General features: G+C 37.1%; 1 protein-coding gene across 1 annotated transcript in view; it reads left to right on the top strand.

Annotated features, from left to right (window-relative positions):
* PAN3 (Poly(A) specific ribonuclease subunit PAN3) overlaps nt 1–22,705 on the top strand; it is a 59,281-nt gene that overhangs the window by 28,644 nt on the left and 7,932 nt on the right. The window contains exons 8-12 of the mRNA XM_081727951.1: nt 2,415–2,579; nt 5,867–6,084; nt 10,750–10,889; nt 13,901–14,095; nt 16,063–16,225. Coding sequence (XP_081584077.1) covers nt 2,415–2,579; nt 5,867–6,084; nt 10,750–10,889; nt 13,901–14,095; nt 16,063–16,225 — 881 coding nt within the window. The remainder of the gene's footprint in view (nt 1–2,414; nt 2,580–5,866; nt 6,085–10,749; nt 10,890–13,900; nt 14,096–16,062; nt 16,226–22,705) is intronic.

The raw sequence follows: 22,705 nt of genomic DNA, 5'->3' as shown, positions 1-22,705 counted from the left end.
GCAGCAATCATGTTTCAACAAACCCCAAATATCCTGATGTACACTCATGTCCAAAATGATTGTCGCATATCTATAACGGTTTTCTTGTAAGAAGATAATTTGATAATGATTTTACAGGGTACTTTTAACACTGATACTATGTGTATGATCGGAAAATGTATATTTGTGGTAAATTTCATAGGGAAAGAATTATAAATACGAAAATTAGAATGAGTAAAACGAAATGTTGCTAAATGGACAAGAAAGTTTTATTTTCGTTGTATATTGTTTTTACTTACTGCTCTTTTGACATAAAATTTGCCACATACACGTCTTTGCCGATTATACACATACTAACATTGTAAGAAATACCGGGCGAATTCGTTATCAAATTATATTCCTACAACAACATGTTTATAGACATGCGACAATAATTTTGGACATGAGTGTACCTGCAGCTTTCCCGTAGCTTTTAATTTTTTTTTTTGTTTAAAAAAAAAAAAGATCTAACGGTTTCTTCCTTGAGAATGAAACACATCAAAGATTCGCATGATATGAGCCTTGTGGAAACTTGTGAATATATAAAGTGACCTTGTATGATATATAGTAAATGGAGATGATGACCGATTTTGTGTATCGTAAGTTTTTATCAGTTTCTCACGATATGGTCTCCCTAGCGATTTGATTTGAATGAATTTTTTTTTAGTAGTTTCCATATCTCTTTTGAAAGCAGATTGCGGAGGAATTGGGTGAATTAAAAAGTTGTGAAAAATGTATTTAAAAAGAATTATCCCAGTAAGTACTACTAAATGCTCGTATTCGCGAAAAAGTAGTGCAGGACTCGAAAGGTTCAAGAAAGCAACATTTCTCAGGTATTACTGAATAATTATTTTAATATTTTGTGTGCGTACGTGAACATTTACATAAATGAAATTCCAAAGAAACCAGCATATCTAAAGGATCGCATATTACCAAACGTCAGTACAGGTATCTCATTATAATAAAGCCTTCAATAGACTCATTATATTAGGTTGTCTAGAAAGTATTGAGCCTTTCGAGGTTAAAATTGAGAATACGTTTATTGTGATTTTAAAAGAACATTATGAAACAAGTACACCATTTTGTTTGATGACCTGCTGTTTTGCGGCAATACCAAATTTTGCTGAGAACTTTTGCAGTTTCTGAACGAAAAATTGGGACAAAGAGGTGGTTTTCACATGCCTCTTTTGAAACTAACTTAAGACCATTCAGGGCGCTCTGTAGAGACCGAAACAAATGAGGGGTCTGACGGTGCCAGTACTGGGCTATACATTGGATGCATTAGAACCCTCCAGCCAAGTTTTCTTAATTTCTGACGGGCCGTTAATGATGTATGCTTTCTGGCGTTGTAGGCGTGGTATACGACAACCTGTCTGTTGACCATTTCCGGCTGGGCTGGCGGCAGAAGTTCATGATGCACGATGCCCTTCCAGTTCCACGAAATAAACAGTTTATTGGTGTCAATGTGAGCTTTGCCATAGACTGTGGAGCTTTCCCTCGCTTCAACCTTGATCTATTGTACATAGTTGTCGTAGGTTTTTCGTTTTTCATCACTCGTGATCAACTACTTCAGAAATGACTGGAGCTATTGACGCTTCAGTGGAGATTCGCAGATAGAAATTCGATCGAGTAAATGTTCGAGTCAGATTATGTGGGATCCAAATGTCAAGTTCCTTTTTGTATCCTGCTTTCTCCAAATAGTTAAAACATTGTTTGGTTATGGATATCTAGGTCATTGGCAATGTCATTATTGAGTATACCTACAAACCTATTGCTCTTGCTCGACTTTTTCCAAAATATCGTCCATTTTTGCTGTGATTGGTCACCTACTGCGAGGAGCGTCTTGGGCATGGAAATTTCCAAAACGAAAGGTATTGAACCCTATATTGACTGTTGCTTTTGATGACGTATCTTACCCATAAAGAGCACAAATTCTTTCAAGGGCTTGAGCCACAATTGCGCCTTTATAAAAATAAAATTGCACTTTTGCGGAAAGTACATTCATCTTTACGGCGCAATACCTTACGTCTGATTATACGATATGCAACACATTTTGCAAATCTACTAATTTCAGCTGTCAGATAACGTTAGGCCTGACCCGCTGCGACTCGTATACTCTTGAGATTTGGGACACTAACGCCATCCCGTGTGTAGTCTCAATACTTTTTAGATTACCTGATATAAATCTCAGATGACTGATAACTGCATTGTTCTAATACTGAAACTGTCATTCAGTTTGGTAATATATTTATTTAATTGTATTACAACATTCGAAATTTTATTAATAAAAAATGACATGAAGTTACAATATAAATTTGCAAGTACACGAGCATGAATTTATTTTGCGTACTTTATAATAATACTCATTACATCTTTTTCTCTCTCATTTATTTCAGCAATTTTGTTTGTTTATGATTACCACCCGGGAGCAGAAACACTGATGTCGAAGCATTTTTCTCAGCCTGATCAATTGAATGGATATGTGGATCCATTTAGCACTGATCCTAACGCACCTCGACCGTATAGTCACCAAAAAAATGCTCTCCTACGTCAGCATTCTAGTAAGTTTTCATTAGGCGTAAAATTCAGGGTTGTCAGTAAACTTAAAGTGTTCATTTATTGTGTTACTTAGAAATGCTGAATTTATTATTATTATTATTATTATTATTATTATTATTATTATTATTATTATTATTATTATTATTATTGATGATTATGTAGATATTGTTTCAGACAATGATGCAGGATTATCGTGAGGATACTCCTGTTTCTACCACCACATCGGACTCTACTTGTTTTATCATCATTCGTTTACAGGCTTTTTTGTCTGATTTATCTTACAGAAAATAACCCCAGAAAATATTTTTTAAAAAATCATTACTGTGTTCTTTTATATAGATTAATCGAACTTCAGTTTGAATCATAGTTATAAAAGAACACGCCTTATATATTGAAATAGTTACAAAAGGATAAACCTTGTATATTTTTAAAAATCATTCATTATGTTCGTAAAATGTATATCTCCGTAATGAAACTAAACAAAAAATGCTGAGTCACATTCGGTTGGAAATGGTTCAGATACCCAGTCATACCGGCTAAAATGTGTTGTTATATAGATTATTGTCAAATTTGTTGATTTTGAAACATGTGTACATGGATAGAGCAAGCGCAAAACTGGTTATGCGGCACATAAAAGGATCACAGGAGTCGCGTAGAAATTATAGCGTAGGAAGCTTGGAATGGTGAAGGGAACAAAGCAGATGATAAGGTGTACAACAGGATTGAGTAATATTGTTCGAATATAAGTACATTCGTCATACCTGTCATTACATAGATGTATTTTTGCGATAGATGTAATGAACGAAAGCAGTGACTTTCATCTGGAGCTAGAATAATCTATAACGACGATGCATGTATTGTATCCTCTTCCCTTACTTTGCACGAAGATGTGTTTGTGGTAACATCGGATTCCTTTTGTAGTACTGTCTTCGTCTGCTGAACATTGAATGGAGCACACAGGGTCTGTATAAAAAGTAATGAGACCAATTTATTTTTGACGCGACTGTATGTTGCAGCGAGCTCGCTCCAGGCGAGTTTGATGTAGGGTGCGGAGGACTAAGCTTCAAAATACACCTAGCGTCAGTTGCCTACGAACTTCCGTGCGGTTTGTATCGTGGTTTAAGTGGATCCCTGTCTATAGGCTCGCTCGAAGCTTAAAAATGAAACCTTCTTTCGAACAGTGCTACGCCATTAAATTTTGTGAGGGAGTCGGGAAATTGGTTATGGAGATGATCTAGCAAATGTTCGGGAGTGAAAATCTATCAAAAACCACCGTTTTGAGATGGCACAAATGCTTCAAAGACGGTTGAGAGAGAGTGGAAGACGAACCTCGCACAGGACGCCAGTCTACGAGCAGAACCAAGAGCAATATGCAACATGTGCGTGATGGGCTGAAGTCAGACCGGCCGTTATGTTCGAATGATCGCTGACCGCGTAGGAATTATGAAATGATTGTGCGCATAATCATTACGAGGATTTAGAGACGAGAAGAATTTGTGCCAAGCTCATCTCGAAAATTTTGTCAGACGACGAAAGGCAAATCTGTGCTTGTTTGCGAAGATCTTGTGCAGTGCGTTCAAACAAACATTGACTTTTTGAACAATGTGATACGACCTGGAGAGAAAACACCAAAGGGCCGAATGGCATACAGTAGCATGCCCTCGCCAAAAAAGGCTCGAATGAGCAAGTCAAAGATCAAGACCGTGGTCATTGTCTTCTTTGACGCCAAAGGTATGGTTCATCCGAGTTTGTACCTGAAGGACAGATCGTCACGGTTGCTTTGTATGTCTAAATGCTTAAAAGATTGAAGGCAAGGGTCAACCGAGTGAGGCCAGATATTGCCGCAAATTGGAAGTTGCATCATGACAATGCAGCAAGTCACACCTGCTTCGTGTCAACGACTAACTGGCCCCATTGGACTTTTTTCTGATCCCCGAGTGAAGACAGTCCTCGAAGGACATTGTCATGGGACCGTAGCAGAGGTCGAAAAAGCGACTTCGACACGCTGCTTGAAGGACATTCCAGAAAAGAACTTCCAGGGCACCTTCACAGCATGGAAAACTCGTTGGCAGAAGTGTGTCGACGCTCAAGGCTCCTACTTTGAAGAATTTTAATGATTTTTTTTTTTTTTAGCGATATCGTCAATATTGCCCCCCACCCATCTCCCGAATTTGGTCTCATTACTTTTTGTAGAAATTCTGTATGAGAAAGGATTTAGCATCCGACCTCCTTCCAGTATCAGAAGTTCTGTATCTCTATTTAGCATAATACCTTCCAAGATAAATGAATTCACTTCAACTGCCCTATCGGTTGGCTTTGATGTTTGGGGCTTAATATTATGTTCCATGTTCTTGCAGGATTAGCAGACGACTACCTGAGACTAAATCTAGTCGATGGTAAAGAGAATTGCTCTGCTTCCCAATCCTTGTGGTCTCTGCACCAGTATAAACAGTGCCGCGGATGGCTTCGTGTTAGTGAAACACATCGTACTGCTCTTTAAGCGAGAACAGTCTGTTACTTGCTAGTCATTTGGCCTTATATACCTCGATATCGAAAGCCTTCTAGCTTTTAGAAACATACATAGAGGTCGTCATCGTTTTTCGTGGATTAACCTCGCGGCATATCTTCAACAGCTGTTTCTGTTGTTCTGAAGTCTTTTGTACTCACGATACAATGCGGTACGGTGAGATGAGTGAAACTCTGGGTCATCCTTCTTACACTGCATCCTTCAACCTTCACAATTGTTGGTCCTTTGTAAAGGTATTAAGATATTTTATATGCGTCATTTAGTCGTTTGCAGCATATTATGAAGCCAAAGGTTTCAATACTTGTTCACCAGACTTCCATTTGAATGCTATTCTGAGACGACTCACTGGCATACTACGATTGTCATATGCTTCATATGTTCTTACGCATTAGCAGTTTATCTTTCTCTGTCAATGTCCTCTGCATTTTTCCTTTTATTTCCGATTGGCGTTTCTGATGTGGTTCTTAAGTGTTGTTCACAACTGTGTGCTGTGTAATTTTTAAATAGCTTTTTCTGTATATTACACTTGTCATTTTTTTTTTTAAGTAGCGTAATTTTGAAAATTTATATTTTGACTACAATACTACTGATTTTGTGTAATGTAATGAAATAGACTCCTAAAGTCTGTCTCCATCATTTGGAATTACATTGTGTAGAGGTAGGAGAATAACACAAGGAATATTGTATTTTACAACCTCTGTGATATCTATTACGTATTTGCTTCTCAAATTGTTATTCATTAATGTCTTCACTTGTTTCCAGGTTTATTACCCGAGGGCCTAATATGGAATTACATTATCCAGCTGACTTCTGCCTTGAGAATAATCCACGCAGCGGGGCTGGCGTGCAGAGTATTAGACCCTACAAAAATCCTACTAACGGGAAAATCCCGACTCAGGCTCAGTTGTTGTGTGATTGCGGATGTGCTTTCATTTGATCCGAATGCTTCCAATCCACTTGCTTTGATACCTCATTACCAGGTAAGGCTTTTAGAAACTTCAGTTTATTAAGTACTGTATTTACATATTGTTGTCAGTTATTCGTTAATAATAGCTGTATTTTAAAGTTAATTTGACCTTTCATTTACCTAAATGTAATAGGTAAATGAAAGGTCAGTTTAAATGAAGTTCCCCCCCCCCCCCTCAGTACTGTCTGTGGTTTGTGCCTTTAAAATACTTACTTGTTGGCCTACTTGATCGCGTTATTGATTTTTTTCTTTTTTTGTAATTAGTTTGTTGGCATATATGTTTTTCCTGTTGGTTTCTCCTGCGTTTCTAAAGTTATAACATGCGCCTAGTTTCAAGGAATAAATTTCTTCACTGTGTTTTCGTTTGCCATTACGGAGCCAGGTCTAGATAGACCTAAACTTTTACGAATCTGTTAAAAATAGCAAGAGGAAGTTATTGTGTTTGACAAAAAGTGTATCGACATCACTGGGAAATGGAGGCGCGGTGAATAGGTAATAATCTCCCTTTTTAAGATGATCTATTAACAAAAACATAGAAAGTTAACTGGCTAGAATCTGTATATTTAGTAGTATCATCTGGTCGTTCAACTAGGAGTATTGAGAAGAAATTGAACTTCCCTCAGAGTCACGGAATGCGAATCCAGAACTCCTGATTGCGAAGCAAGAATTGTAGTATTATCGACGTCCGTTTAGGGTCGTGATATCGATTCCAGTCTCATCATGAGAGCAATGAATGGTTTGTGATAGTTCAGGAGAAAGGAATTGATCTATTACATGGTGAGTGATGTATTATATTTATTAGAAATCACTCATACATATCACCACTTTCCTTAATTCCCTATTTTCAGGCGGAAGGGTAACGAAAACTCGCATGGTTGATTAATCTGCCAACAGTATTAATTAGTACTTAAATAATTGATATGGTATTGCAGTTAAAGACATTTCTTGGTTGGAGGATTTATGAGCTCATTTCGACGCCATGGTATGAGTTGTTGAAGATCAACGTGGAATGTGAAGTACATGCATTACTACCAAGAATTGAAGACAGGTCTCCACAAAGATGCCGAAGTATAAATATAAGTTGGAAGAAAAATTTGTCCATATCGACCATTAAAGCCCATTTCATAATGCATTCATCATGTAATTTTAAAAACGTAAAGAAACTGAGGAGGAAAGAAGTTTACTGGTTCCCATTATGAAATCAGAAATTAAAAAAATAAAGTAGCATAAGATAATATATATACACAGGGCGCAGAATTTCGAAGTCAGACGCAGTCGCCAATCCAAAAATGATAATCGCCAGTATCTCTCACCCCACATACGGTATCACATTGTGAGAGATCCCCGACCCCACACACAGCCTTGGGTTTGACAAAGAAAGAGATTACATCAGGGCATAAAATTTCAAAACCAGTTAATTAGATGTAGGATAATCAATTTTGAATTGGACAATTCATACATGTTAAAAATATCTTACCTTTTCGAACCACTTTGATTGAGGGTGGAAAAGGAGAGGTGAATTACAACGTTGTGAAGACTTGACTTTCCATGACCGTTGTGACGATTTCACATTCCGTGTATTTTCTCATTCAGTGTCATTTATTTTCGTGCGAAACAGAAATTGCGCAGCCCTCTAAGTTTACGCAGAAACCATTCCTACTGAACACTGGTCGCCAGCCGGAAATTTTTCGCTCTCTATATGCTTTCTTTTATATAGATGTAACTTACTTGGTTAACGCAGCGTGCTACCACTGTTAGCTTGCAGAACAGCTCTAATTCATCATTAAATGGAGGCTTCTAAGTTGAAATAGCTTCCATGAATGTTGTACCATCCCTTATGCAGTGCAGTACACTGGTCCATCAGCGAGGATGGAGGAATTCCATCTGCTTCATATTCTGAGCTCCAGATTTGACCACAGGTATTCAGTAATGTTGTGGTCGAGGATTAGATTGGTCAGGAGGTGTTGTAGTTTATTCTGATGTTCATGCAACCACACCCTAACATCTCTAGGAGTGTGTATTGGCACATTATCATTAATTATTCGTCGGATTCAACATTTGGAGCATATGATGGATATATACTTAAAATGTTAAAATAATCATTGAAAGTAATCAGAGGGATCACGGAATACTAGGAATTGGCAACCTACGTCTACCGCAATGGTTCATAGTAGGAAGGAGGGTGCGGAGCATAAGCTTCTTCGAGCGTCTGCCACACACAAATCTTCTGACTAAGTTACGAGAAGAACTAGAGAAGAAACGTCGTGGATTGGTCACAAAAGGGGTGCTGCTGTTGGAGACAATGCACCAGCTCATTCTGCCCATGCATCCTTGATGAAGGTAGTGAAATTACGATATAAAATGTTGCCCTACCCCATACTCACCGGACTTAGCATCAAGTGACTTCTTTCTCTTCCCAGAAATGAAGCGTCCACTCAGAAGACGCCATTTTGACAGTAGGGATGAAGTCATTTTTGAGGTTGAACTGTGCTTTCAAAGCCAAACTGCAGACTTTTACAAAACGGAGTTGCAGAAAGTGAAGAACCGCTGACAAAAATGTGCCGCTAGACACGGTGACTGTAGATGTCATGATATCAGAGTTCTCCCAAGTGGATTTCTTCTTGCAAACAAAGTAATTGCACAAACTTTTTAATACTTCCCCGTATTACATAGCAACAGCTCAGACAATGTGGAGTACAACGACTACATTTAGTTTAACACTACTACTATAACATCTGTCTCGCCGTGTCGCTAATCACTATTGTTGGAGGATTCTGCATCTGCGTTTGCGTGTGTATGTGATACTGTTACTCCTGTTCACATATTGGTTTTGATTTTTATTTCGATATGCTAGTAATGTCAAATGTGTTTGTAACTAACCTTCTATTTCAGAAAATGTACATTAATTATAAGCACTAATTGAAGTGTCTTCCGTAATTTGTTGTGTAAATCCGTTTATACGAGAGTCGACTCTTTTTCGTGTCGGGCTGTATCCTCAGGAGAGAAGTTACTGATACGACCAAAACACGGGATGGAACACCACGTCGTATGGGCATGTCACTGAAGTGGAGTGTGACGGTGAGTAGCTTCGTGTCCGTGTTTCCGTCCGGGAGATAGAAAATCGCAAGAACTACTTGATGGCTGCCCTAGGATGTATGGGGTAAAAAAAAAAAAAAAAAAAATGAGAATGGAGTTCGTTGATAGAGGTGATCCATCTTAAAAATGGTTCCCCATGAATTTCTATTGGAGTAAGTATGGATATCATCCTTGCTTGATAGACTACCCGCAGTGCTGTTGAGATTACGGGTTAGTATACTGCTCAGGGCGCAAAATACTAATGTGTTCGTGGAATACAACGCTAAAATGAAACCAAATAATCTTCTGCTGGATAAATCTCAAGGCTTTAATATTTTATATTTTCAAATATTCATTTATCTCACTAAAGTTTTGAGTAGGGTAAGGAGAAATGCAAAAATTCGAAATGCATTTGCTTATTGTGTACACCGTGAGAAACCAAACCCCTTCACGTGGTGTACACTTTGACGCTGTTGCTTGTTATACCACAGAAATAGTCCTAATTTTTCTTCTTTTTTCTTCGGAAATTTCAATTATAAAATGTTCCCAAGTTCAGTGTGTTGATAATGATGGAAATATAAAACCAGCATTTGTATTTTACCTTTTTTTTTTGGTGGGTCGGTGGGTGGGGGCTTATTCTTTACACCTAATTACAAACCTGGCTTTGAAACATTAAAAGGAAATTGAGGGATCTCAAAATCACTTGTTCTCTGTGTATGGGGTCCTTGTTCGCTCCCAGCTCGCGCCATGTGAACTTTGAGGTGGACAAACACCGTGTGCATGGATTTTCTCAGGATTCTCTTGTTTACTCCCACTTTATTCCACCATTTCATTCATTTCTCATCATGTCTTCTTTAGCCTAGCTGACATAACCGTAGGACGTAAAACTTCATTTCACTCGCTATATATTACTTCAGTCCATCATTAATTAGTGATGGTCCATCACGACTACCCCATTTTTTATGTCCCCTTCTTGTTCTATTTCTTAATTCATATTCTTCCCATTATTGCTAAGTTCACTTTCAGAATCATTTATGGCAACTTTCAGATCACTTCTCCCTCTGAAATCGCTTTCAGAATCATGTAGAGTTTGATGATCTGCTATCTCATCATTCTTCAGCGTTGTTCTTCCTGCTAACGTAAAAACATAAAAAAAGCATGTTAGGATTTCTTTCAATCGGAAGATAAAGAGCGCGAACGTTACGACTAGATTGCAGATACTAAGGTGTTTTGAAAGCAAAGAACTATGTGGAAAGTGAAAGCAAGCGTTCGAGATAAGACATCAGAGTGCAAAGGACGATAAACTGCAGTGTGAGGATCAGCCCGAAACAGGAAAGGAAGGGAAATTTTGCAGGGTCAGCTCACAGCCAACACAAAAACTCGAAGTGTTAATAAATAATATATATGAAGTAAAATAAGATTTTTCTTTCCACCATGTATTCAATAATTGTTTATTTGCATTATCATTTTGCTGTTTAACCTACGTATCTTTATCATTATCTTTATCATTGGACATAATTAAACTAAAGGTGTCTATTTAAAACCATGCATAGTTAATGCTTTCGCGCAACACACGTTTTACACTTTATTTGTGCTTTTGCAGCAAGAAGATTTGACAGCACTAGGAAGACTAGTATTGGCACTAGCTTGTAAATCTCTTCTAGCAGTGCAGCGTGAAAATTTACAGACATCCCTTGATCTTGTAGCGAGAAGCTACTCAACGGACTTACGTAATCTCATATTGTAAGTAAATGTTATTTTGTATGTAAATATTTATTTATGGGTTTTACCATTAACATAGGATCCGAACCACTATCACTCGGGCTTTCATCTGGGGCATTGTATTATTAGCAGGGTTTGAATCTGCTATTATGTGCACTGGAAACAAGTGCTCTTGCCCATGAGAATATAAAGGATACATTTGTAAGTACTGTAAATTTATTTTATATTATAAGTACGGATGTGTGAAAATCAAACAGGTAAATAATAGAACATAAAAGAATGTTTCAAATATAAAGTAAAATATACAATCAGTCAATATAGCTTTTCAGTGCTTGATAGCGATGGGTATTTCTTACCTTCGATACTCAATATTTTCTCAGCAGTTGACTATAATGCATTTTGTTTTCTTAAAGACGAAAAGTGATCAAAAAGTTCGGTGAATTATTTTATTATAAACAAAGTAATAAATTTACATAGAATTTGATTTAATCTTGTTTAAACTACTTTCCTTGGCTAGCAGTCCAATGCTGAATTCATGACTGGAACCATTTCTGAAAAGCTCCTTTTGGATGGGCGTTCAGCTGTTCTGTCTGTGATCCTCTCCATCTAAAGAATGGTGTCAAAACGTTTCCCTTTAAGCAGGTTTTAATTTTTGGGAAGAGCCAGAATTGCATGGTACTAAATCTGGTGAGGAGAGCGGATGTGGACAGACAGGAACACTTTTTCCGTCCAAAAACTCGCGGATCAAAATTAAAGTGTGGCACAGCGCGTTTTCGTGGTGAAGAAGGAAGCCATTTGCCCATTTAATCGGCAGTTGAAATGCTTTTCACACACCCATACGTGATATTTAGTTGTTAGGAAAGCTCTCGAATAGTCATTTGCCTGTTTGAATAAATCATTTGTGCCACTTTTTGCATGTTTTCATGTGTTTTTGACGTCGAAGAACGTCTCGATCGTTGCTCGTTTTCTACCAACTCCTTGACGTTTTTTAACCACTCATACCACTTATAAACAGTCTTTAATGTCATCGCTTCACCGCCATACACTGATTTTGACACTGCTTGAGCTTCTTTGGCATTTTTTGCAGCTTACAGAAAACTTAATGTTGGAGTGAAACGGACACCCTTAACACGTCCTCACTCTTCTGCTTCTGGAAGCCAACTAACATGTCACAACTCGTTCAAACTCGACACTGACTGTACCAAAGGTTTAGGGTAACGGGCTTACTAGTTGAAATGGATACAGCATCGGTAGATGGCACTATGCAACTACATTCACCGTACTTTTTGATCATACCTTGTATATCAGTTCTTAAATTTTAGATAGTAGTTCAAGAAGTTAACTAAGAAGTCAAGAAGTTTAGATAGTAGTTAACTTCGAAGTTACTAACTTCATGTTCCCAATGACAGCCAAACAATTAACTATTTCTAAGTATTTTGGATAACGATCCAATTATTGTTCATCGGTAGAACGAGATTTATTCAATTACATGGAAAATATGAGTCAAATTGTTTTCTAATTTCAGCTTCATGTAAAATTCCTTAATCAGGGAAACATTAATAATGTAAGATTCTGGAGCCTTTGTTTCTTGAATATCGTAAACGAAGTCACTTATTAGAGAAGACACTAAAGTTAAATTAATATTCTTTATGTTTCGTCAGTTCACGATTTGTTACTGTCTTGTATCAAAAAAGGAAATAGAACAACTTATCTTGTGCCATGAAACAAAACAACTAACTGAGTTAAATATATTTCTGTAATGAAATAAATATTACTGGAAAGTTTTAAGACTGGGCTTGTAATTTAAAAATGGCAGTACTTACAGGCTATTGTGATGGATCTCCTTCAAAGTAGTTCCCTGCTGAATGAACACACCGATTCCAACGGTGTTTCCACTTCTGGAAGCATTACTGAAAATTATTGTCCGTGATGGTGTGAAGCACTCTTTCTGTATTTGCTTGAATGTTCTCAATTGAGTCAAATCTCTTCCGTTTCAGTGACAATTTTAATTTAGGAAAGAGGTAGAAGTCAGTCAAATCTGGGGAATACGGGGGTTGCGGAAGCACAGAAATGTTGAATTTGGCCAAAAATTCCTGTGCTGTTTCTGCTCGTGTGACAACACTTTTGAAATAAATTTCGCGGACACTCGACGCATGTTCAAATTATCAGTTAAAATTGACTGAACCTCATAGAAACTTAAATTCAGGTTTTCAGCCATCTCCCTAATTGTAAGTCTACGGTTCGAGCGCATTAAAACGCCAACTTTCGCAATGTTTTCGTTAGTTTTTGATGTTGAAGCCGGTCAGACCGGGGTCATCCTCTACTGACTCGCGGCCATCTTTGAGTCTGTGAAACCAGGTAAACGCGTTTGACCGGCTCAGACATTTGTCTCCAAAAGCTGCTTTTAAGAGTTCGTAAGTCTCCGAAGCAGATTTCTCAGTTTTAAAACAAACTTTCACACAAATGCGTTGTTCCAATTTTTCATCCATTTTGCGCACTTAAAAATCCGCCAAGACACACACACACACACCCGCACTCAGCTAGTTGCTACGCCGTTCTGAATAAAGATATCTCGGTGCATGTTTCAACATGTCTCAAGGATATACCAAGCCAGCGCTTCCATGCTAACGGGCTATTATATCTACGCCTCCTGAGCAGTACTGCCAACTGTCTTAAAACTTTCCAGTCACACCACGTGTTTGGTTGAGAAACATTAACATTCTCCTATCGGAATCCTTACTTTGTCATATTTAAACTTCTTTTTACGTTGCATCGTTTCCTAAAACATCAGTTGCTAATGTGTACAGAAATACTGGAAGTTTTATCTTTGTTCTTGATAAGTGGCAACGAAATAATATGAATGGAAGTCTCTTATTTGAGTTGTCGGTTTTTACAAATATGAATGTTGAGAATTAATCGATTGTTAATTTAAAAAATAAATAAATAAAAGTAGAATCAATATAGGAATCCGTATTGTTTTTTCTGATTCCTTTTTTACCCGGCATTTAACTTTTTGTATGCATTCGTTGAAGGTACCTCCTCTCTGGAAGCCAGAGAGCAAGAAGTGTTACAGATCTCATGCCAATGATAGGAGCGAGATTCTACACTCAGTTAGATGCTATCCAACTGCGTGGAGATGTATTGGAAAATGAGCTAGCAAAAGAGATAGAGAATGGACGCCTCTGTCGATTGCTAGTGAAGCTTGGAACGATTAATGAACGTCCAGAGTGAGTATTTAAATTGAGTCGATTAATTCGATTTAAAGAAATTGCTTTTAAAATTACTATGTTCCGACATTTTATTTGGGGGCAATGGTAGTGCTGGAAGCAGCCTGTTTAGAAGAACTCACGTTCAACTTCTATGGCCGGCCTTGCTTTCTTCCTTCATTCCAATGTCTTCTGCTATTGTCGAAACTTATTTTTAAGGGTGGGTGGGGGAGAGTAACATTGTGATTATCTTTCTGTTATAGTATAGAACAATGATAACCACATGGGAAATAAAAATGAAGAAATTATATATATATATATATATATATATATATATATATATATATATATATATAAACTGCATGCGTAACAGGAACAGTATAGATTGGCCATCGTAATATATCTGAATTGAGATCATTTCTTAACTATGACGAAGCTCATTTTGCTAAGTAAGGCCGTTGGTACCGGGGCGATTGTTACAAGAAGTGTATGTTCCATAGAGTTACTTTGAAGTGCTTGTAGCTCAGGTTTTAATTGGCCGAGATACATTAAATAGGTACGCAGAATGGAGGAAAGATTCAGAAAATCTATGACTTATGCACTTCGGCAAGCTGTTGCCGCGGGTGGGAAGGAAAATGGCCCTCATGTATGGTTCTTATTTTGTCCAGCTGGCAATGTGTTATTGGCCATTACGGATGAGAACGTAATATATGATACTTCTTTCGCTGTTTGAAAGTTGAATATAAAACGAGGAAAAAGTTCTGCAAAATTTTTCTTTAAAAAAAAATATATATATATATATGAATGGAATAAGTGTATATATGGTATTTGGTAAGGAAGTGCAGATGTTTTGGGGGCTTATAAGGGAGGCCAATCTAAGAAGAAAGAAAGAAAAAAAAAAAAAAAGAGAGAGAGAGAGAGAGAGAGAGAGAGAATATGGTCTATTTTCCTCTTGGTTTCCGAGGTAAGGGGAAGTATCCTTTAAGCACCCGAAACCTACTGAAGTTGAAATTAAGAAATTATAACACTCTGTAGTTAATGTGTCGTCGAAAATAATATCTCATTCGAAAATTTATACAGTAGGCTTTCAGATGGTGTACCGATTATGTCAGTAATGCCGAAGGTAGGGAAGTAACAGAGAAATTTTAAATATTTCCCGTGTTTTACCTTAAACCGCCTATTATTGAGTGTCAGGATTGTCATTAGGTGAACTGAAACATTGCGTGGATACTACCTTTTATACGTAAGATGATGTGAAAAGTGAACGTCGTGTTGGTATCACACTGCAGATACTGTGCATTTACATTAGTGACTGTCTCTGTGTTACCAGTTTTGTATTGTAACGTATGTTTGCGTTGTGTATTGAAATATTAATGTACTTTACATGATACTGTTATTGTAGGTTAATTATTCTTGACATAAATGAATAGTTTCATTTGGCAAATGAACGGGCATTGATACATTGCTCTTAAGAACGTAGCATGTCGTTCGGATTATTTTTTTCTTGAATATTATTTCACAGGCCAACATGCGTCTTTAACATCTTAAACGTGCAGTAGTATCCACTCAGTATGTTTTTGTTTGACTAGTGACAGTATTGCCACTCAGTAACAAGGGAAATGGTAATGGAGGGGAATTTTGAAAGGAAATTTTTAAAATTTGCCACTGTTACTTCCGCCCTTACTGCATTACTGGAGTAATCAATACATCATTTGAAAACTTACTATATAGTATAATTTTTCGAGTGAGATCTTATTTTCCTAAGGTATTCTGTGATTTCTTAATTGCAGCTCAGCAAGTTTCGGGCGCTTGAAAATGCTCCCTTTCCCCCATCTCGGAAACTAACCTGGCCTGCCTTATTACCTCTCAAAAATCGACGCTTTCTCATCGGACACCCTGCATAAATAAAATTTAGTGGTTTTAGTCTAGGCTATTATATGCACTACCATCAATTCATTATTTCATTATTTTATTTATTCTGTTTTCAGGTTAAATCTTGATCCCACCTGGGCTGAAACAGGTGATCGGTATATGCTTAAGCTATTTAGAGATTATATCTTTCACCAAGTAACAGAAGATGGAAGACCGTGGTTAGACATGGCACATGTAGTCAACTGTCTAAACAAGCTTGATGTTGGAGCACCAGATAAAGTAAGATTTTTTCTTTTTTTTAGTTTTTGCTAATATATTATATAAATAGGATAATTCTTTAGATGTTCTCCTTTTCCAATTTCTTTTTAATACTGTTTATTTTAATAAACGGTAAATTAATGGTAGGGAAATTTATAAATACAAGAGTCATCCCAGAAGTAATGTCTCGTTGTTAAAGCCTTTTTTATTTCAGGTGTGCTTCTTCTGGCGCTGCTGTCGATGTGTGTTTTTTCCGTACCTCCCTTGAAAAAGGAGGGACAAATTGCTGCGGCCCAGATCTTTCAATTGTTGGATGCGGAAATTTTCTCCGTCAGAGGGTAGAGGGGGTAGAGCCGAAGTATGTTTCTCTGTTTTCCAAGGGCACACCTGAAATAGATCGTTTCTAATAATAGATTTGTTTTTCAGAATAAAATGTCAACATTTCTTGTGACAATATCTTGAAGTATTGGGAATAAATCAAATCTATTCAAAGTATTTCCCGTAGCTTTGTATATATTTGCGCCATCTTTAAATCCACTGTGTGAATCTTTTGGAAAACTTCTTCTGATTGTTGTTTGACCCAGAATTTGTTAGCCTGTATAGCCCACAATATCGAAATGTTTTGCACGGAGACTGTTTTTCTAAGGGCTAAATCCGGACTGAAGGGGTATGTGGTATCAGGGTAACCCCCGCTCATTTTTGCAATAGTTTGTGAAGTCTCTTCTGAGATGTGTGGATGTGCCTTACCATAGCGCAATAGTACAATATTTCATACAATACTTTCATGTGGATTTTTTTTCTTTCTTTCTTTCTTTCTTTCTTTCTAATGAGTTCTTTAAGCTTTAATAACGTCTGGGCATGGACCACATCTGTTGTTGCTAGTTTTCTACTACGCTCTTTAACTGTTTTGAAGTTGTTTTTCTTCTCGAAACTTTTTCGCCCACCTTCGGACATTACTGATATCAATTGTGGCATCTACATATACAGCTTCTAAAGTTCTGTAGATTTCTGGAGTCTCACGTTCTTCAAGAACTCAGTCACAGCTTTCTGTTTTTCTTTTATATGCATGTTTTTTATTCATTAGTCTGAAAACAAAGTATTCTGGAATTCAATAACATATCCTACATTTGTATGCAGTTTTATAGAAATTAAATAAACACAAGATTTATTAATGGGGAAAGATTATTTTTGGAATGGCTTGTAGTAGTTTTTTTTTTGGGGGGGGGTATTTAACTGACAAATATGGTTTTACAGTTTTAATTAAAAATAAAATATTGTGCAGAACAAAGTTATTAGAACTGTTCTAATAACACAATAAAGGTATTAGAATTGTTCTATTACACACACAAGTTTACAATGTCAATTTGTAGACGGAGAATATGTGAACTTTTCTGTAAAATCAGATATTAATTTTATCTTTCATGTAAAAATAATGAATAATTAGGATTGACACGAGAGAAAAAAAGTTACAGTTTTTGTAAATCAGAATTCTATTTTGTCAGTGGTTGGTTTAAACCACACTGACATTAATTACGCAGCTCTTCTCTTTGTACTTTCTACAAATTATTCTGTTCTTTTGTGCTCTTATACTTCGAAGCATCATGTTTGTTAATTTATACCTTCATTTAAGATTATTATAGAAAGTCTTCAAATAGAAGCAACGTAATTCCCAATTAATTCGTTCATACGTGATTTTATTTTTTAAGTATGTAAACAATGTAAAGGAAACAGAAGTGTACACAATATTATAGTTTCAGAAAGTAAGTCGTCTGGTGGTAAAGATTTATCAAATATTCGAAATAAAGAGACAAAGGATGTAGTTAATGGTAAACATGTTAATGTCTCACAAGATGACCTTCCTGTTTTGAAGATGACTACCATTTTGTGCACCATAAGCCACTTACTTTATTTCTTTGTAAGGACCCTTCGTGCAGAATAAGTCGTGTGTGGATGTCAGGCGAGGCCTATTTTCATCTCAGTGTTTTCGTCAATGAGCAAAAGCAAAATTTCCGATATTGGGCCCTTGAAAAGCCCACGATTTCAGGAAGTGCTCTTACTCATCAATGAAGTAATTTAATAATGTGCAAAATGGTAGCCTGTTTGGAAGACTACCTTGTAAGTGATCAACATGTTCACAACTAATTGCATACTCTGTACTATTTATTTGCTTTCGAAGCTCATCTTTTATTTTCAATTTCAAAATGGTATATATTTTTGGGATACCTTTTACTTCTGATACTGGAGAAAGAAGGAAAGGAAGGAAAAATAGTGAAACATTCATAACAAAATATCACTAAAACAAATTCATTTCGAAGGTCCCCCCAAAAATTGTTATACTGGCATTTTACTGTATTAGTGAGGAAGTCTGGAATAGAGGATATTACAGTGGCAGGTTCCTTAACTGGATTTTTTGCTGATAAGATTGGGGGGATATCCCGAGTTGGAGAATGCTGACGAGAATCTTGAGTGATTATTGAGGGGACGATGTGATGGAGCAGAAGCGGGTTTCTCGAATGGGCAGGATGGATATAGAGAAGGTAACGTCTGACGTGGTGAGAATGGGAGATTTTTAAGTGGAGGTAATGTATATTGTTCAAGGTCAATGCGAACAGCAATTCTCTCAAGTTTAATGCACATCAAGGGAAATAAAATTGGTGGGAAAAGGATCACATAAATTTAACTAGGGCTTGTTATTTAGGGCCTGTAAGAGCTAGTTCAAGTGCTTGTAGGTGTATGTCCTTATTAAGAAAAATGTTATCTATAAATCAAAGTCAGATGAAAGTTGGAGTCGTGAACTCGAAGACCGTCGTTTTAAGCGTTCTATTTTAAGGTACCTTTGATTTTAAGGTAGTGGTTATTTTCCATATCGAAGAGCATACAGAAGGTTGCCCACGATAAAAAGTAAATTTTCGTGGTCCTCCCGAACGATGCATTTTACCGCTGTTATGTCCCAATACATTGCTGGTACACTAGGGTCTATACTTGATAACAGTATCAGTTGAGCATGATCCATGGAACGATGAAGACAAAAGTGACAGCTTTCTGGAAGGGTTCATTTGTGGACTTTCCGTCGCCCATTATATCCACTTTGCAATAGTGAATCGGTGATTTAAAGAAAAAATCTCATAGGCTCACTGCTGAAAGGGTTGTTAAACTCAAAATCAATTCAACTCAAGGTGCAAAGAAAGGGTATAATCATCAGTAAAGCTAATGCTAGGTCTCATCATCCGACAATGTGCCCAAAGGACCCTGCAGAGTGGAGTTGGCGGGTAATTGTGAGAACATGGCCCAAGGCCGCTCGAACTCGCAATACAGTACGCGCCATTACGCCATTAGGAAAGCCGTGATACTGGATCTGTCAACGCAGAGAAGTTTGGTCATACGAGATTGATCTCGAAAGGCATAATTTCCAATAGCATCGGATCGACAAGAACCTCGTATTGAAAGCGCGTCACAGAGCGCTGCGTCGAGGAGAGGTCTACAAACAAAATTGTATGAAACATGCCTCGCAGCGGCAAGTGAAAATGGATGTGTATCCGTAATAAGGGGCTGCTCTAGCTAGATGAAGCCAACAAGAGTTCGATCTATTTTCTACCGTTAAACATCACAAGAGCCGTTCTGACTTCGTGCTGCAATGCATGGAAAAATTTCTAATGGATTTCCGGTGGTGACGGGTTATTGAGTGTAGGAACGCTGTCAGTCGTCAAAGTGCTTTTCTACACAGTCAACGCAACTTACTTTCAGAACAATGTCATGGATCCTCTGTGTATATTCCACTTGTACGGTGACGAGAACACAAATGTATAGATTCACATGGACAAGACCTCCAGCCATACCGCTCGATGATTCCAGGTGTTCTACACAAGGAAGGCAGAAGAGGCAGGACTTCGAGTGATTCCATTTTTGTTCACCCTTGTGATGTCTCATCAATAAACTACTGTGGGTTTGAACTCCTCAACCAGGCACTTGGTTGATTTCGTTCCCGGACCTTGCAGTTTCTTCGCAAAGTTGTCAAAGCGGTATTGTGGTTCATTCCTCTTCCTATTCTACATAGGAGTTTTATACAGTGGAAATTACGCTGCCGGGCGATCATTCGGGTCCTTGGCTCTCACATCAAACACAATCAGAGGTGGAGAAAGAGGATTTACTAGGCAGGTAATGGTTCAGATTTGACAATTTTTATCGTGGCCAATCTTCTGTATTCCGATTTTGTTAGCTTCTGTTGTTGTTAGCCGTTTTCTTGTTTATTTTTTATGTATTTTTGTTTTTTCGAGCTGCCTGCTTTGGAATTTCTTTCTTCCAAATAATAAAACTGAGAGTACAACGTGGTTGGAAGTTTTTAAGGCGATTCTTCTTTTCATGGTAATGTGTAAAACAAAGTCGAAAGGCAAGACTCATTATCCATATATCAATTATAAATAAATATATTTCCAAGCCAAATCCTAAGAGATTTAGGGAAAAAAGACTAAAAGCATCGGCCGCAGAAAATGGTTGTGGAGAAAGCAGGCATGCATCCATCGCGAAGGGCACAAACCGCTCTTTATTTAGATATAACTGCCATCATGCATACACTATTAGCTAGGCCAGGTCTTTAAACTGAAAAACCGATATATTTATATGATGTGGCTAGGTTTCAGTTTAAGCTTATATTTATCTCCTAAACATTGCTGTAGTAATAGCTATGCTTACATGGTAGAGAATAGGCTTAAAACATAATATCTAAAACATAATATCTAGAAATACAGGAATTTAATTAGTGCAGCATGCGAAAGTATTAAAATACACTTTAACACTATGTACACTCATGTCCAAAATTATTGTCGCATGTCTATAAATATGTTATTGTAAGGAATATAATTTGATAACGAATTTGCCCAGTATTTCTTGCAATGTTAGTATGTGTATAATCGGCAAAGACATGTGTGTGGCAAATTTCATATCAAAAGAGCAGTAAATAAGAACAATAAAACGAAAATAAAACTTTTTTGTCCATTTAGCAATATTTTATTTTACTCATGCTAATTTTCGTATTTATAATTCTTTTCCTATGAAATTTACCACAAATATACATTTCCCGATTATACACATAGTATCAGTATTAAAAAGTATCCTGCAAAATCGTTATCAAATTATATTCTTACAAGAAGACAGTTATAAATATGCGACAATCATTTTGGACATGAGTGTACATTGCCAATTTAATGCAAATAACAAATAAAAGAGTATTTAATTTACTTTACAATTTACATATATTCCACAGAAGAATTAATTTTTCTCTAACCAGGGATGAGTCCAAAATTGAATCTGGGGATAACCTATTTATTTCCTGAAAGGGTTTGTCGAGTAAGCTCCAAACCAAGTTTCAGTTCCTTGCATGGAAGTGAGCCCACCCCTTTAGGATTGGAAACATATAGAATAACTTGACCTATATGTCCTGTATATCAAAGTGATCTGCATGACTAGTAGATCAAGAATATAATATACATTACTCAATTATAACCTAACATTTATACTAATGAATAAAACCAAAAAACATGATTATTTCACTATAAATATCCTATATTAGTGAACCTATAAAGTTGAGAAAAGCATATCCATAATATCCAGTCGGCAGTATTCATTTGGTTTCACAACTAATGTAACTCACTGTTATGGCTAAATATGACACAGTTGGTGTACGTATTTCCATTTTCTATATTTTCCTCGATTCCACCTATTTACGTTGTCAGACCAGTACGTTCATTATATATTTGTCAACTGCTTATCTAGACGAGTTGTTTGATAAGTTACGCGGTACAAAAACGTTCAATAGAATTTGAGTTACTAATTAGGGAAAACTAGTCGTGGTGGTAATTTGATCTCATTTACTTGATCCGAACAGCTCTTTCTACGTAGCTATATCAACCCGGTTGGTCACCCTTCAGGGTTTCAGCTCTTTAGCCACAAGGCACGGGTAATGAGAGCGAAGGCGGCTCCGGCTGGATGTTTTTGCCGGAGTTTGACTTTAGTATTTGGCTATATGTGAGAGTCATGTAACTCTCACGTCACGGTCCTGGCGAAGTTGTGCTGCCAGGATTTGGTCTTTGTATTTAGGGTGTGAGGGCCACGTAACTCACACTGTCTCACGATCACTGTACAGCGTGATAGTGAGATTCACTAATATAGGATATTTATAGTGAAATAATCATTTTTTGGGTCTATTACCTTGATATAGGATATAATTGGGTAGTGCATATTACATTCTTAGTGACATTCTTAATCTACTAGTCATGCGGAGTATTTTGATGTATAGGTCAAGTTGTTCTATATATTTCCAATCCTGAAGGGGTGGGGTCACTTCCGGGCAAGGAATTGAAACCTGTTTTGGAAATTGCTCGTCAAATCCTTTCAGGAAATATATTTACAGATGGTAATCAGAAAAATGGAAATACCTGTAGTTGGCAACACGTCAGATGTATGGGTTGGCAGTGGTGTCGTGGCGCCCGCAGCGCCGGACCGCTC

This window comes from Thermobia domestica, chromosome 10 (assembly GCF_964235325.1).
Source record: "Thermobia domestica chromosome 10, izTheDome1.hap1.1, whole genome shotgun sequence".
NCBI classification, from domain to species: Eukaryota; Metazoa; Arthropoda; class Insecta; order Zygentoma; family Lepismatidae; genus Thermobia; species Thermobia domestica.
The sequence above is the reverse complement of the archived record's forward strand: the minus strand, read 5'-3'. Positions and strand labels throughout refer to the sequence as shown.